General features: G+C 36.5%; 2 protein-coding genes across 2 annotated transcripts in view; both read right to left on the reverse strand.

The window, feature by feature from the left end:
* The window catches only part of CLIC2 (chloride intracellular channel 2), a 37,959-nt gene extending 30,376 nt beyond the window's left edge, over positions 1-7,583 (reverse strand). The window contains exon 1 of the mRNA XM_050775498.1: positions 7,132-7,583. Within this exon, the coding sequence (XP_050631455.1) occupies positions 7,132-7,188 (57 nt within the window). The 5' untranslated portion in view covers positions 7,189-7,583. The remainder of the gene's footprint in view (positions 1-7,131) is intronic.
* CMC4 (C-X9-C motif containing 4) overlaps positions 1-15,394 on the reverse strand; it is a 540,756-nt gene that overhangs the window by 240,888 nt on the left and 284,474 nt on the right. The window lies entirely within an intron of this gene.

Consider the following 15,394-nt stretch of genomic DNA (forward strand, 5'->3'; position numbering starts at 1 on the left):
CTGGAAGTCCTAGCCAGAACAAACAGACAAGATAAAGAAATAAAAAGGCATCCAAATTGGAAAGGAGGAAGTCAAATTATCTTGTTTGCAGATGATATGACCTTATATTTGGAGAAACCTAAACACTCCAATGAAAACTCTTAAAGTTGATAAATTCAGTAAAGTTGCAGGTTACAAAATCAATGTACAAAAATCAGTGACATTTCTATATGCCAACAGTGAACAATCTGAAAAAAATCAAGAAAGTAATTCCATTTACAATAGCTACAAATGAAATAAAGTACCTAGTAATTAACAAAAGTACTAAAAGATTGCTACATGAAAACTATAAAACATTGATACAAGAAATTGAAAAAGACACACAAAAATGGAAAGATATTCTATATGAATTGGAAGAATAAATATAGTTGAAATGTCCATAGTACCCAAAGCAATCTATAGATTCAATGCAATCCCTATCAAAATGACAAAGACATTATTCACAGAAATTTTAAAAAATCCTAATATTTATATGGAACCAGGAAAGACCCAGAATAGCCAAAGCTATCTCCTAAGGAATACCTGACTTCAAATTATACTACAGAGCTATAGTAACCAAAATGGCATGGTCCTGGCATAAAAAAGACACATAGATCAGTGGAAAAGAATAGAGAACCCGGAGATAAGTCCATACATTTACAGTGAACTCATTTTCAGGAAAGGTGCCAAGAACATATACTGGGGAAAGGACAATCTCTTCAATAAATGGTGCTGGGAAAACTGGATATCCATATGCAAAAGAATGAAACTAGACCCCTATCTCTCACTATATACAAAAAATCAAATTCAAATGGATTAAAGACTTAAATCTAAAACTTGAAACTGTGAAACTACTAAAAGAAAACATTAGGGAAACTCTTCAAGACATCAGAGTGGGCAGAGATTTCTTGAATAATATGCCATAAATACAGGCAAGCAAAGCAAAAATGGACAAATGGCATCACATCAAGTTAACAAGCTTCTGCACAGCAAAGGAATCAACAATATGAAAAGACGACCCACAGAATGGGAGAAAGTATTTGCAAACCACCTACCTGACAAGAGACTAAATAACCAGAATATATAACGAGCTCAAATAACTCTATAGGAAAAAATCTAATACTGTGTTTGACAAATGGGCAAAAGATGTGAATAGACATTCCTCAAAAGAAGATATACAAATGGTGAAGAGCCATATGAAAAGGTGCTCAATGTCATTGATAATCAGAGAAATTCGAATCAAAACTACAATGAGATATCAACTCAGCTCAGTTATTAGGTTGGTAAAAAAGTAATTGCAGTTTTGCCATCACTTTCAGTTGCAAAAACCGCAATTACTTTTGCACCAACCTAATAAAATGGCCTTTATCCAAAAGACAGGAAATAACAAATGCTGGTGAGGATATGGAGAAAAGGAAATCCTCATACACTGTTGGTGGGAATGTAAATTAGTACAACCACTATGGAGAACAGTTTGGAGGTTCCTCAAAAAAATAAAAATAGAGCTACCTTATGATCCAGCAATCCCACCTCTAGGTATCTACCTAAAAGAAAGGAAATCAGCATATCGTGGAGATCTCTGCACTCCCACATTCATTGCAGTACTATTCACAATAGCCAAGATTTGGAAGCAACCTAAATATCCCATCAACAGATGAATGGAGCCGGGCGCGGTGGCTCAAGCCTGTAATCCCAGCACTTTGGGAGGCTGAGACGGGCGGATCACGAGGTCAGGAGATCAAGACCATCCTGGCTAACACGGTGAAACCCCGTCTCTACTAAAAATACAAAAAACTAGCCGGGCGAGGTGGCGGGCGCCTGTAGTCCCAGCTACTCGGGAGGCTGAGGCAGGAGAATGGCGTGAACCTGGGAGGCGGAGCTTGCAGTGAGCTGAGATCCGGCCACTGCACTCCAGCCCGGGCGACAGAGCGAGACTCCGTCTCAAAAAAAAAAAAAAAAAAAAAACAGATGAATGGATAAAGAAAATGTGGTGCATATACACAACAGAGTACTATTCGACCACAAAAAAGAATGAGATTTAGTCATTTGCGATAACATGGAAGGAACTGGACATCATATGTTACAGAAAATAAGCTAGGCACAGAAAGACACTCTTCACATGTTCTCACTTATTTGTGAGAGCTAAAAATGAAAACAATATAACTCAGAGAGAGAGAGAGTAGAAGGATGGCTACTAGAGGCTGGGAAGGGTAGTGAGGGCGTGTGTGTGGGGAAGTGAAGAGTGTTAATGGGTACAAAAAATAGCTAGGAAGGATGAATAACACCTAGTATTTACTAGCACAATAAGGTGACTGCAGTGAAAAATAATTTAATTGTACATTTAAAAATAACTAAAACAGTTTAATTGAATTGTTTGTAAACCAAAAGATAAATGCTTGAGGGGATGGATACCCCATTTACCTGATGTGATTATTACATGTTGTATGCCTGTATCAAAATATTCTGTGTAATCCATAGATATATATCATAAATATATATACCTACTGTGTACTCACAAAAATTAAAAATTAAAGTTAAAAACCAATTAAAATGGGGAAGAGATTTGAGCACGTTAAAAAGGAAGATATACAGATGATAAATAAGGACATGAAAAGATGCCCAATATCATTAGACATGTGGGAAAGGCAAATTAAAACCACAACGAGCTAACATGATAAACACATTAGAATAACTGAAATGAAAAAGAATGACCATACCAAGTGTGGACAAGAAAGTGGAGCAAGTGGAACTCTCACATAATGAAGTGAAGTGTAAAATGGTATAACTGCTTTTTAAAATATTTTGTCAAAGTTAAATATGTACCTATTATATGACCCAGCAATTCCAATCTTAGGTCTTTACCCAAGAGAAATGAAAGCATATGGCCATAGAAATATGTAAGTGAATACTTATAACAATATTCACAATAGCCCCAAACTGGAAACAACCCAAATGTCTTTCAATGGGTGAATGAATAAACACATTATGGTATATCCATACAATGGAATGCTTCAGTAATAAAAAGGAATGAGATATTGAAACACACAACAACATGGGTGCATCTTAAAATAATTATGCTGAGTGAAAGATAGGAGGCACAAAAGCATACATACCATATAATTTTATCTACAGAAAATTCTAGAAAATGTAAGGCTAACAGAAAGCAGATCAATGGTTGGCTGTGGCGGAGAGAGGTAAAAGGTAGGGTAGGGAAGACTGACTGCAAAGAGACACAAGGGAACTTTCTGAGGTGATGGACGTATTCTACATTTTGATTGGAATGGTGGTTATATGTGCATATACATTTGTCAAGTTATTGAACTGTACACTTAATGCATGCATTTTATTTTATGTAAATTTTACCTTGATAAAATATATGAATATAGAGAAATTCAAAAAGAAGAACAAAAAACACCCCCAAATAAATGATATTATGCAGAGGTTGCAGACATTGCAATGACAAAGGTAAGGATATGACTATGGGAAGAAGCACCTGAGAGATGATAAGGACTAAGATCCCTGGAGGAGGGAAAGTCAGGGATCTGAGGGGCTAGAGTGTTGGAAAAATCATCTGTGTAGATATTAAAATCACCAAGAATTATGACAAGAAAGACTAGAGAGAGTAGCCTATACAAGGAAATAAAAGGTACTTAATCTTACGGCTGCTCTGATCTATTATGCGTAGCATTATTAAGGTCCAGAAACACTGGACAAAATTTCAATTTTTTGACAAAATTTTCTTTCTGTGATAGTGGATGTGACAAAGAAAATGATATTGTTGATCTTTGTGATGGCGGGGTGTGAAGAGGTATGGGAAGAGACAACCAACCTTAGCAGCTGCATTTGTTTTGTAATGGAAGTCAGACTAAGGATCCAATCAAAACTAGGTTTAGTGAGGGGAAACATGATTAAGGGTGGGAGGCAGGAAGAAGAATGGAGTCTGATAATAGACACAGCAGGAAGGGTGGATTGCCTTTGGCAAAAGGAGAATAAAACACTGAGGTGTGGGGGAAATGCAGTAAAGTTTTACAGGAAAACAGAAGATTGTTTTTTTTTTTTCTGTTATGTTATGCTGATTTAAAGTGCCATCACATAAAATTTTAGGATATAAATTCACTAGCCTGATTGATGAATTACCGACCTCTTAATTATCTTCAGCTGGCAAAGACAGGCTGTGGCCATTCACCAAAACAATTTTTTTTCTCTTTGTGTTTGTGATCTAAGTTTTTAAACATGAAAAATAATAATGGCAATGATAGTTAACATTTATATAGTATTTACTACATTGCCAACTACTGTGCTTTATACACTTGTTTTATTTAATGCTTACAAATAGGATGATGCTATGAGGTAGGCTCTGTTATTACTCTTGTTTTACAGGTGAGGAAACTGAGGCTCAGAGAGGCTAATTTGCTCAAGTACAGTCGGCTAATCAAGAGTTGATGACATACATCCTCTTCTCACTTAGCAAATTCAGGACTAGGACTATATCCTCCATACACCATACTCTTAAACACTGCCTTCTCTCATTTAATAGTTTCGTCGAATTTTTATATTAATCAGTCTTTATGAGTATTTATAATAGCTATAAGATACTTTGAAATGGTCTGAACACTCAGAGAAGAGTATCATCTCTTCCCTCTTTCTCCCACACATTAAAAAAGTTTTTGACAAAATTATTACATTCAGAATTTTGGTCCAAATATTAGATTCCATAATTTTATGTACAAATATACTAAAACTTAATTTTAGAGTCTTTGGTACAGAATGCAAACATTCCATATAACAACAAACAACAAACCATTAAGATTATTTCATCCCTGCACTTAGAGAAAATAAAATGTGTGTTATCAAATCCTTTGTTCTTAGTTATTAGATAGAAACCTTGCTCAAATCATTCAGAGCTAAAAGACAATGTTTTTATTGACTACACAGAACACATAGATATTGTGGTATAAATTCTTAATTGTGACAGGAGAATGCTTAATCTCTTGTAGTAATGCCTTTTAAAAATTACTCATTAGCACTTTTAGTCCTTCTCAACCCCTATTTCCCCTCCCAATATCTTCCATGAAACTTCTAGAGACCTGTGGAACGCAGCTTAAAATAAAACAAAAACCTGGACCAGATGATATTTGAGGTTCTTCCAGAAAATCTGTAGTTTGTATCAATGTCATCAGATAAGCTTACATCTATCTAGAGCACTCCACCTGATAAAATTCTGGAATAGTTTACTAAAAAGTTCACACAACTGAAAACAATTGAATAATATTAGACATAGTTATTTTAAAGTATTGGAATTCTAACTCTGCTACTAACTAGCTATGTGACCTTGGGCAAAGTTACTTAGCTGCTCTTTGCTTTAATTTCTGTATTCATAAAAGAGGGTTAATAATAAACCACTTAGCACAGTGCCTACCATATAGTAAGTACTCAATAAATTATTGGTTACTTTGAAAGTTATTATTTAATTCAACATTTTCTCATCCATGTGTGACTTGCTAAAGTTTCCTGTCCAGATTACCACCCAAATATAAAAAGTCTATGAAGATAAACACATACATCAAAGCCAACAATTGATTTAAGGAGTCTAATTGAGTTGAATTAACAGTTCGTACAAAGGGAACACTTTAGTTACCCAGTGAAGAGACATTACTTCTGATTTGGAATTGGTAAATGTAAAAAGCTAGCTAGGAAATTACAGCTCATTTATATCCTATCTGAGCAGTTATATGTTTTGCTACAACCCAGAGATAGGAGAAGTCGCTCTTATGCCCGATAGTTTAGCAAACACTTAATCGCATTACCTAGCACTGCAGGAATTCAAGGGTCTTTCTCTCACAATTTTGAAAAGACAGGTTGGTGATGTCCTTAGTGTATATATGTGACAAACTGTTAAATAATCTAAATGGCTGTAAACACATACTTTTGCCAATAGGTATTTAACTTAACATTTGGTGAGTATATCTCATTTTATGTCTTTGTAAGCCATCAGGAAGTTGTATAGTTTTAGAGGCAAGTTACTTAAACTTTATTGCCTTAGTTTACCTATCTAGAAATGATGAGAACAACATTATAATATTGTAATAACTAAAAGTTGTAATGAAGTAGTAATAACTACTACTATCACTACTACTACTGATGATGCTAGTAATATATAAGCACCGTTAATAACAACCTCTCTCCTAAGTTGTTAGGACTAAATTAGGTAACATATGTAAAGTGTTTAGAAAAGAGCCAGGCACAATATGAGTTTGTTATTGTTCTTATTATCCGGAATACTTCCAATAGTCAATGAAAATAAAGGGAAAAGCTAAACAGTTAATGCAAGCAAGGATTTAGTAACTAATTTTTACTGGGAATAACCCATATAAGTTTTTCTTCCTTGATGAGCTAATTTGGAAACACATGTTCCTTTCTCTTGATTTAGGGGTTTTCCAAAGTGCTTTTCTGAAAAGTTAAGACATGTTAAAAAAAAAACCAAAAAACTCCATGGCAGACCAAAAAGAAGAAGCAGAGCATTCTAAAATGTCCCCCTCCTCACATAACAAGCACATAGACTCCTGGTTTTTTTCTCCCACAGTGTCCATGTGACCCTGCTGTGATGTTTGTCCATTGTAGAAGTTTAGAAAGTTCTGTCTGGGCTATGTGTGGGAATGGAGTTCTCAGGTCATTCTCCACCCTCCCCTCCACCCAGTCAGGCCTTTCAAAACCTATCTCATAAAACACAGATTCTGAGACTTGGAAAGCCCTTAAGGATCATCTTGTCATGCTCCTTCATTGTATAGATGGAGAAACAAAGGTCTGGAGAGAGGGAGGGATTTTTCTAAGGTTATATAGGAAGCCATTGCGAATATAAGTTAGTTGCTCACTACAAACCAGTCTAGTGCTTTTCCACCATATCACCTTGCCTTTTTCAGAAGAGTTCTCTTTTCCTGTTGTCATCTAAGAACAGTCACATACCCGGGCATTTTTCTAGAACTCAGAGTAGGAAAATAATCACAACATTTTTTCCTATCTCTAGCCCAAATGTGGAGAATTTTTAAAAACATTGGACTTCAGTGTCAAAAACTAATATATTCTACATGCAGTTATTATAGCTGGAAAACTTACCTTTACAAAAAGCTCAATCTCAGGGTCCACTTGAGTGCTGGGCCTCAGGCCTGACATCTCTGTCTTTACTGCCAGTTGTTAGCCTCCTGCCTCCTGTAGAGTCCACAATACTTGTAGACTCTTTTCTCAATTTTATCCAAAGACTCAAGTAATGTTGGTGCTTTAAGAAGAGAGTCTAGTTTGTAGTGGACTGAATCAGACCTGGAGCCAGTCTCTTCTCTCAAGAGGTGTGACGCAGAAAATTCTAGATGCTTAAGTGCAGCTCTTGAATTCGTTTTCCTTCTTCCTCCTGACCTAACATTTAAATCAAGGAGGAGCCAAAGGGCTGTGTATAAACTGGCTGGCTAGAAGGGTGGGGGTGTTTCCAGAGAGGCTTCAATGCCATGAGTCAGCATAGGAGAAACACATGCACACAAACACACACATGCAGTGCTAGCTTCTATATATCAAGCAGACCAGATGTTCTCTAGAGCCTCCCTTTGAGTCCTGGGCTCCATGCCCAGAAAAGGGCCTCTTATTGGTGTTCCTGTAACTTGAAAGCATTTCCAGGAAAAGGGCCAGAAATGACTTGGATTTTTATTATTGAAAAGGATGTTTATCCAATGATACTGTCTAAAAGAGGGTTAAAAAATTGTACTTTATTAAATGTTTCCACCCCCAATTCTACTGCTCACACAGCCAGATTTCTGTTCTGGGTTGCAAATTTCACTTCTCTCTACAACCAGGGAATGTTCACTGGGGTGGTTGAGTCTGGGGGCTTGTTTAGCGTGCCCCACCTAGTTCTTTATTTCTTGGAAGCTTGGACTGGAACAGATCACTTCCTTGTTTTGGCGTCTGTTTCAGGAACCACCATTTGTTCTGTATTTCTGCTTGTCAACCCTGGGAACAGCAGCAAAACCAGTCAAATGGATCACTCTGTGTCTGCAATGTTTCTGACAGCTGTATCTGATGCCTCCAGGGTCTGGGAGTAGGACCCCGGGATCAACAAACCTCTTTGTTGGGAAGAGTCTCTTCCCGCTTGGAGCAAAACAGAACGCAGATCCATCAGTTGGGCACCACTGTGGTGCCCTTTCTATAACACTAAGCATCCCCCATGCTCATATGGGCTGTACATGCACCTGCCATTGCCCTGTGTAAAGATTTACAGGATAAGAAACCCTTGAAAGAACTCAGCCTGCTCCATACCTGTAGGTTCTAGGGAAGGAGTGACTGATATGTAGGTGAGCGTTCTTCTGGACGAGAGAAAGACCTCATGATTCCCCAAATGGTTTGAAAAGTGAGAAGAAAATTGTGCTGGACATCTACTGAGCCAACCTTAAGGGTGAGTTTTCTACTGGCTATTTGGCAGGACCTGATGTCTGCCTCGTTTAGCCATATTTTTACTCTATTCATCATACTCTATTCGTTCACTCCAAAGGCAATCAATGAATGTCAACTCTGTGCCAGGATGCTGATCCATTCACTGAGATTGGCAGCACGGGAGGACAGCCAGTTCGGGAGGACAACAGGAATTCAACTTTAAGCATACTCAGTCTGAGGCCTCCTCACCTTTCCCCACTCCCTATATCTAACCACTACAAAATCTTGTCACTTCTACATCTTGAATATTTAAAAAATCCATCCACTTCTCTTTGCCCCTATGGCCACTCCAGATTTCAAGCCAGCAACACTTTTTTAATTGATTTTAAAATTTTTATTTTAAAAGACCAAATGGTTGCTTGACCTTCGACTCTCATGAGAAAACCACAACCCTTACTGTCACCACCACCACCACCACCACAGCAACAACAACAAACAGCCTAATGACCTCTGTGTGATCCCTAATAAATTGGCAAAGTAAAGAGATGAATGTTCTCTTTTGTTTTCTTGATGCTGAATGTGTTTAAAAACATGTTTAGGATAATTAGCGTGCACTAAAATTCATGTATTTAAAGTGATTTTATAAATTTATTGGGTGGTGCAACCATCACTGCAATCTAATTTTAGAACACTTGCATCACGTCAGTGACATCTTCCTTGACCATTTGCAGTCAGTCTTCATTACCACTCCCAGCATCAGACAACCAGTAATCTACATTCTGTGCCTACGGATTTGCCTATTCTAGATATTTCATATAAATGTTGTGTTAGTCCATTTTTGCTTTGTTATAAAGAAATACTTGAGGCTGAGTAATTTATAGAGAAAAGAGGTTTAATTGGCTCATGATTCCGCAGGCTGTACAGAAAGCATGGTGCCAGCATCTGCTTCAGGTTAGAGCCTCAGGATGCTTCCAATCATGGCAGAAGGTAGAGTGGGAGCATGCATCTCACATGATGAAAGTGGGAGGAAGAGAGAAAGTGGTGGGGGGACATGCCACAGTCTTTTAAACAACCAGCTCTTGCATGAATTCAGAGGGAGAACTCACTCATTACTATGAGAGCGGCACCAAACCACCCATGAGGGACCTGCCCCAATGATGAAAACACCTCCCACCAGGGCCCTACGAAAACTTGCTTGCTCTTTGCTTTGTTTGCTTATAATAGTCATTCCAGCGGCTATGAAGTGGTATCCTACGGCGATTTTTTTTCCATTTTAAAAATGGATTTAGAGGGTACAAGTGCAGATTTCTTACATGCATATATTGCATCGTAGTGGAGTCTGGGCTTTTAGTGTACCATTCACCTGAATAGTGAACATTGCACCGAATAGGTAATTTTTCAACCCTTGTCAACTTCCCACCCTCCACCTTTTGTAGTCTCCAATGTCTATTATTCTATATGTCCATGTGTACCCATTGTTAAGCTCTCACTTACAAGTGAGAATACGTGATATTTGACTTTCTGTTTCTGAATTACTTTACTTAAGATAATGTACTCCAGTTCCACTCATGTTACTGTGGAACACATGACTTCATTATTTTTTATGGCTGCATAGTATTCCATGTATATGTAAAATGTAGATGGGTAGATGCCCAGTAGTGAGATTGCTGGATCAAATGGTAGTTCTATTTTTAGTTCTTTGCGAAATCTCCATACTTTTTTCCATAAATGTTGTGATAATTTACATTCCCACTAACAGTGCATAAGCGTTACTTTTTTCTCCACATCCTCACCAACATCTGTTGCTTTTTGATTTTTAAATAATAGCTATTCTGACTGGTGTAAGATAGTATTGTGTGGTTTTAATTTGCATTTCTCTGATAATTAGTGATATTGAGCATCTTTTACATGTTTGTTGGCCACTTGTATGTCTTTCAAAAAAACACCCATTCATGGCCCTTTGCCTACTTTTTAATGGCGTTACTTGTTTTTTTTTTTGTTTTTTCTTTTTTTTCTTGTTGAGTTGTTGGAGTTTCTTGCAGATTCTGGATATTAGCCTTTGTTAGATACATAATTTGGAAATATTTTTTCTCATTAGGTAGGTTTACTCTGTTGATTGTTTCTTTTGCGGTGTGGAAGGTTTTTAGCTTAACTGAGTCCCATCTGTTTATTTTTGTTTGTGTTGCATTTGCTTTGGAGGACCTGGTCATAAATTCTTTGCCTAAGCCAGGCCAATGTCCAGAAGAATTTTTCCTACAGGAAAAATTTCTTACAGGATTTTACAGTTTCATGTCTAAAATATAAATCTTTAATCCATCTTGAGTTAATTCATGTATATGGTGAGAGATAGGGGTCCAGTTTCATTCTTCTGCATATGGCTAGCCCGTTTTCCTAGCACCATATATTGAATAGGGTATTCTTTCCCTATTGTTTAATTTCGTCGATGTTACAGGAGATCAGTTGTTAATAGGTACTTTATTTCTGGGTTCACTATTCTGTTCCATTGGTCTATATGTCTATTTTTATACCAATATCATGATGTTTTGGTTGCTATAGCCTTGTAGTATAATTCAAAGTCAGAATGTAATACTTCAAGCTTTGTTCTTTTTGCTTAGGATTGGTTTGGCTATTCAGTCTCTTCTTTGGGTTTCATATGAATTTTACGTTTTTTTAATTATGTGAAAAAATGTGTTGGTAATTTGATAGAGATTGCATTAAATCTGTAAATTGCTGTGAGCGGTGTGGTCATTTTAATAATATTGATTCTTTTGATCCATGAGCATGGGATGCTTTTTCATTTATTTGTGTCATACACAATCTTTTCATCAGTGTTTTGTAGTTCCTCTTGTAGAGATCTTTCACCTCCTCGATTAAACGTATTCCCAGGTGTTTTATTTTTTGTGGCTGTTGTAAATGGGTTCTTCATTTGGTTGTTAGCTTGAATGATATTGGTGTAGAGAAATGCTACTGTGCTTTGTACATTGATTTTGTGTCCTGAAACTTTACTGAAGTTCTTTATCAAGTCTAGGAGTCTTCTGGAAGGGTCTTTAGGAGTTTTATTGTACATTATTTGGGGTTTTCAACATAATGGGGTATTTTTTCTCCCTTATAATATGTATGCCTTTCACTTCTGTCTCTCTCTGCTTGCGTGTGTGTGTGTGTGTGTGTGTGTGTGCACGTGTTATTGCACTAGCTGGGACTTCCAGGACTAACAGTGAATAGTAGTGGCGAGAAAGGACATCCTTGACTTATTTTTGATTTTAGGGGAAAATTACTCAGTGGTTCACTGTAGGTTTTCCATGGATACCCTTTTTTAGAATAAGGAAATTTCCTTCTATTCCTAACATGTTGGGAATTTTATCATTAATTAATATTGAATTTTGTTGAATGCCTTTTCTGCACTTATTCATACGATCATCTGATGTTTCTTATTTAGTATGACAATATAATAAAATACATTGATTGATTTTTGAATGTTGAACCAACTTTGAATACCTGGGATAAACTCCACTTGATCTTGATGTATTATTATCTTTTTGATACATTGCTAGAGGTGATTGGCTAATATCTTAGTAAGAATATTTGTACCTATGTTTATGTGAGATATTGCTATTTAGTTTTTTTCTTGTAATATCTTTGTCTGAGTTTGGTATTAGGATGATGCTATCCTCATAATATGAGTGGGGTCATTTTCTCTCCTTAATTTTCTGAAAGAGACTGTAAAATTTGTATTACATCTTACTTAAATGTTGGATAGAATTCATGAGTGAAATTGTCTCTGGCCTGGAGTTCTCTTTTTTGAAAAGTTTTAAATTACAGATTCAGTTTCTTTAATAGATGTCAGGCTATTCAGATTATCTACTTTTCTTTGAATTAGTTTTTTTTTATCATGTGTGTTTAAGAAATTGGTTCATATAAGTTATCAAATATATAGGCATAGATTGATTGTAGTATTCCCCCTCTTATTCTTTTAGTGAGAACATTCAAAATCATCTCTTCTAGCTATTTTGAACTATACAGCATATTATTGTTGACTATTGTCACCCTCCTCCTATCTAACTATAACTGTAACTTTGTACCCAATGACCAACCTCTTCCCATCTCTCCTTCCCTCCTCCCCTCCCCTGCCTCTGGTAACCACTGTTCTAATTTCTACCTCTATAACATCAGCTTTTAAATTTATATTTATTTTATTTTTTTATTTTTGTGGTTACATAATAGGTGTATATATTTATGGGTTACACGAGATGTTCTAATATAGGTATGCAGTATGTAATAATCACATCAGGGTAAATGGGGTATCCATCACCTCAAGCATTTATCTTTGTATTACAAACAACCAAATTATGCTCTTTTGGTTATTTTAGAAGTACGATTAAATTATTTTTTTACTGTAGTCTCCCTGTTGTGCTAGCAAATACTAGGCCTTATTCATTCTTTCTGTTTTTTGTACCCATTAACCTTCCCCATTTCCTCCCCACATTCCCACTAACCTTCCCAGCCTCCCTTCTACTCTCTATCTTCATTTCAATTACTTAATTTTTAGCTCACACAAATAAGTGAGAACATGCAAAGTTTGTCTTTCTGTGCCTGGCTTAGTTCCCCTAATGTAATGTCCTACAGGCTTATCCATGTTGTCACACATGACAGGATCTCATTATTTTTTATGGCTGAATAGTACTCCATTGTGCATATGCACCACATTTTCTTTATCCATTCATCTGTTGATGGACACTTAGGTTGATTCCATATCTTGGCTATTGTGAATAGTGCTGCAATAAACATGGGTGTGTTAGTCAAGGTTCTCCAGAGAGACAGAACCGATAGGATGTATGAGAGAGGATTTATGAGGTGTAATTGGTTCAGCTGATTATAGAGGTGGAGAAGTCCCACAATAGGCAATCTGCAAGCTGGAGAACCGAAGAAGCTGGTAGCATGATTCACTCCAAGTCTGGAAGCCTCAGAACTAGGGAAGCTGACAGTACAGACCCCAGTCTGAGGCCAAAGGCCTAAGAGCCCACAGGAGGCTGTTGATGCAAGTCCCAGAGTGCAAAAGTGGAAGAAACTGCAGTCTGATGCCCAAGGGCAGGAGGAGGAAAGGCATCTGGCTCCAGAAGGGAGATAGAATGAGCAGACACAGAGAGTTCTTCCTCTTCTGCCTATTTGTCCCAACCAGGCTCCCAGCTAATAGGACAGTGCCTGCCCACATTGAAAGTGGATCTTAAGTGTTGCAGTCCACTGTCTCACACACCAAGCTCCCCTGGAAGCACCCTCACAGACACACCCAGGGAACAATGCTTCAACAGCCATGTTGGCATCCCTCAGTCCAGTCAAGCTGACCCGTAAACTGAACCATCACAATGAGAGTGCAGGTATCTCTCCAACATACTGATTTCATTTCCTTTTAATATACCCAGTAGTGAGTGCTTTGGATCATATGCTAGTTCTATTTTTAGTTTTTTGAGGAACCTCAGTACTGTTGTCCATATTGCCTATACTAGTTTACTTTCCCATCAACAATGTATAAGGTTTCCCTTCTACACATCTTCACCAGCATTTGTTGTTTCTTTAACATAAAGAGTATAAAATCACTTTATTGGAAAGTTTAATCGGTCACAAATGAACAGCATTTTTGAGCACTAAACAGAGGATTAAAATTATTTCCAAACACTAGAGAAAATTATTGAAAATTCTAATGTTTTAGGCTTAAAGTATCATTACCTTCATGAAAGCAAAAATCCTATAGATGATATTTTCTAATATATATATATTCTAAGTACTATGAAATTATAATAGAAATCATCAATTAAAGTGTAACAAATAAGTAATATCTAACCACGGGCAAATTTATTTTAAGATCACTTTATTATATTTTATTTTATTGAATTTTAATTTAAAAATTTTTAATTATTATGGGTAAATAATAGTTGCATATATTTATGGAGTGCATGTGATGTTTTGATACAGGCATACAATATGTAATGATCAAATCAGGATAATTGGGGTATCTATCATTTCAAGCCTTTATTATTTCTTTGTGTTGGGAACACTCCAATTCTACTCTCTTAGTTATTTTTAAATATACAATAAGTTATTGTTAACTATAGTTGCCCTATTGTGCTGCCAAATACTAGATCTTATTCATTCTCTCTGTGTTTGTACATATTCGCCATCCTGACTTTCAGCCTATTTTTTGTCTTTTTAATGATAGCCTTTGTAACTGGGGTGAGGTGATATTGTGGTTTTGATTTGCATTTCCCTAACGATTAGTGATACGGAGCGTTTAAAAATATACCCATTTGCCATTTGTCTGCCTGCTTTTGAGAAATGTCTATTCAGAACTTTTGTCCATTTTTAAGGGATTATGTCTTTTTTGGTTATTGAGTTTGAGCTCCTTATATATTCTGGGCATTAATCTCTTGTAGATGCATAGTTTGCAAACATTTTCTCACATTCTGCGAGTTACCTCTTCACTCCATTGATTGATTGTTTCTTAGAAATTTTCAAATTACAATACACTGTTATTAACTATAGTCACCATGTTGAAAAATAGATCACTTGAACTTATTCCTCTGATCTAAAATTATGTATCCTTTGAGCAGCATATCCCCAACCACTACTCCACAACCCACCAGCCTCTGGTACCCACCATTCTGCTCTCTATTTCTATGATATCAACTTTTTTTTTCATTACACATATGAGTGAGATCATGCAGTACTGATATTTCTGTGCCTGGCTTATTTTCACTTAATGTTCTCCAGGTTCATCCATGTTGTCACAAATGACAGGACTTTCTTCTTTTTCAAGGATGAATAGTATTCCACTTTTTATACATACCACATTTTCTGTATATACTCTCCCATGTATTCTGCCTAGATTGATTTTATATCTTGGCTACTGTGAATATTTCTGCAAAGAACGTGGAATATATCTCTCAGACATACTGATTTCATTTCCTTTGGG

This window comes from Macaca thibetana, chromosome X, assembly GCF_024542745.1.
Source record: "Macaca thibetana thibetana isolate TM-01 chromosome X, ASM2454274v1, whole genome shotgun sequence".
Taxonomy (NCBI): Eukaryota; Metazoa; Chordata; class Mammalia; order Primates; family Cercopithecidae; genus Macaca; species Macaca thibetana.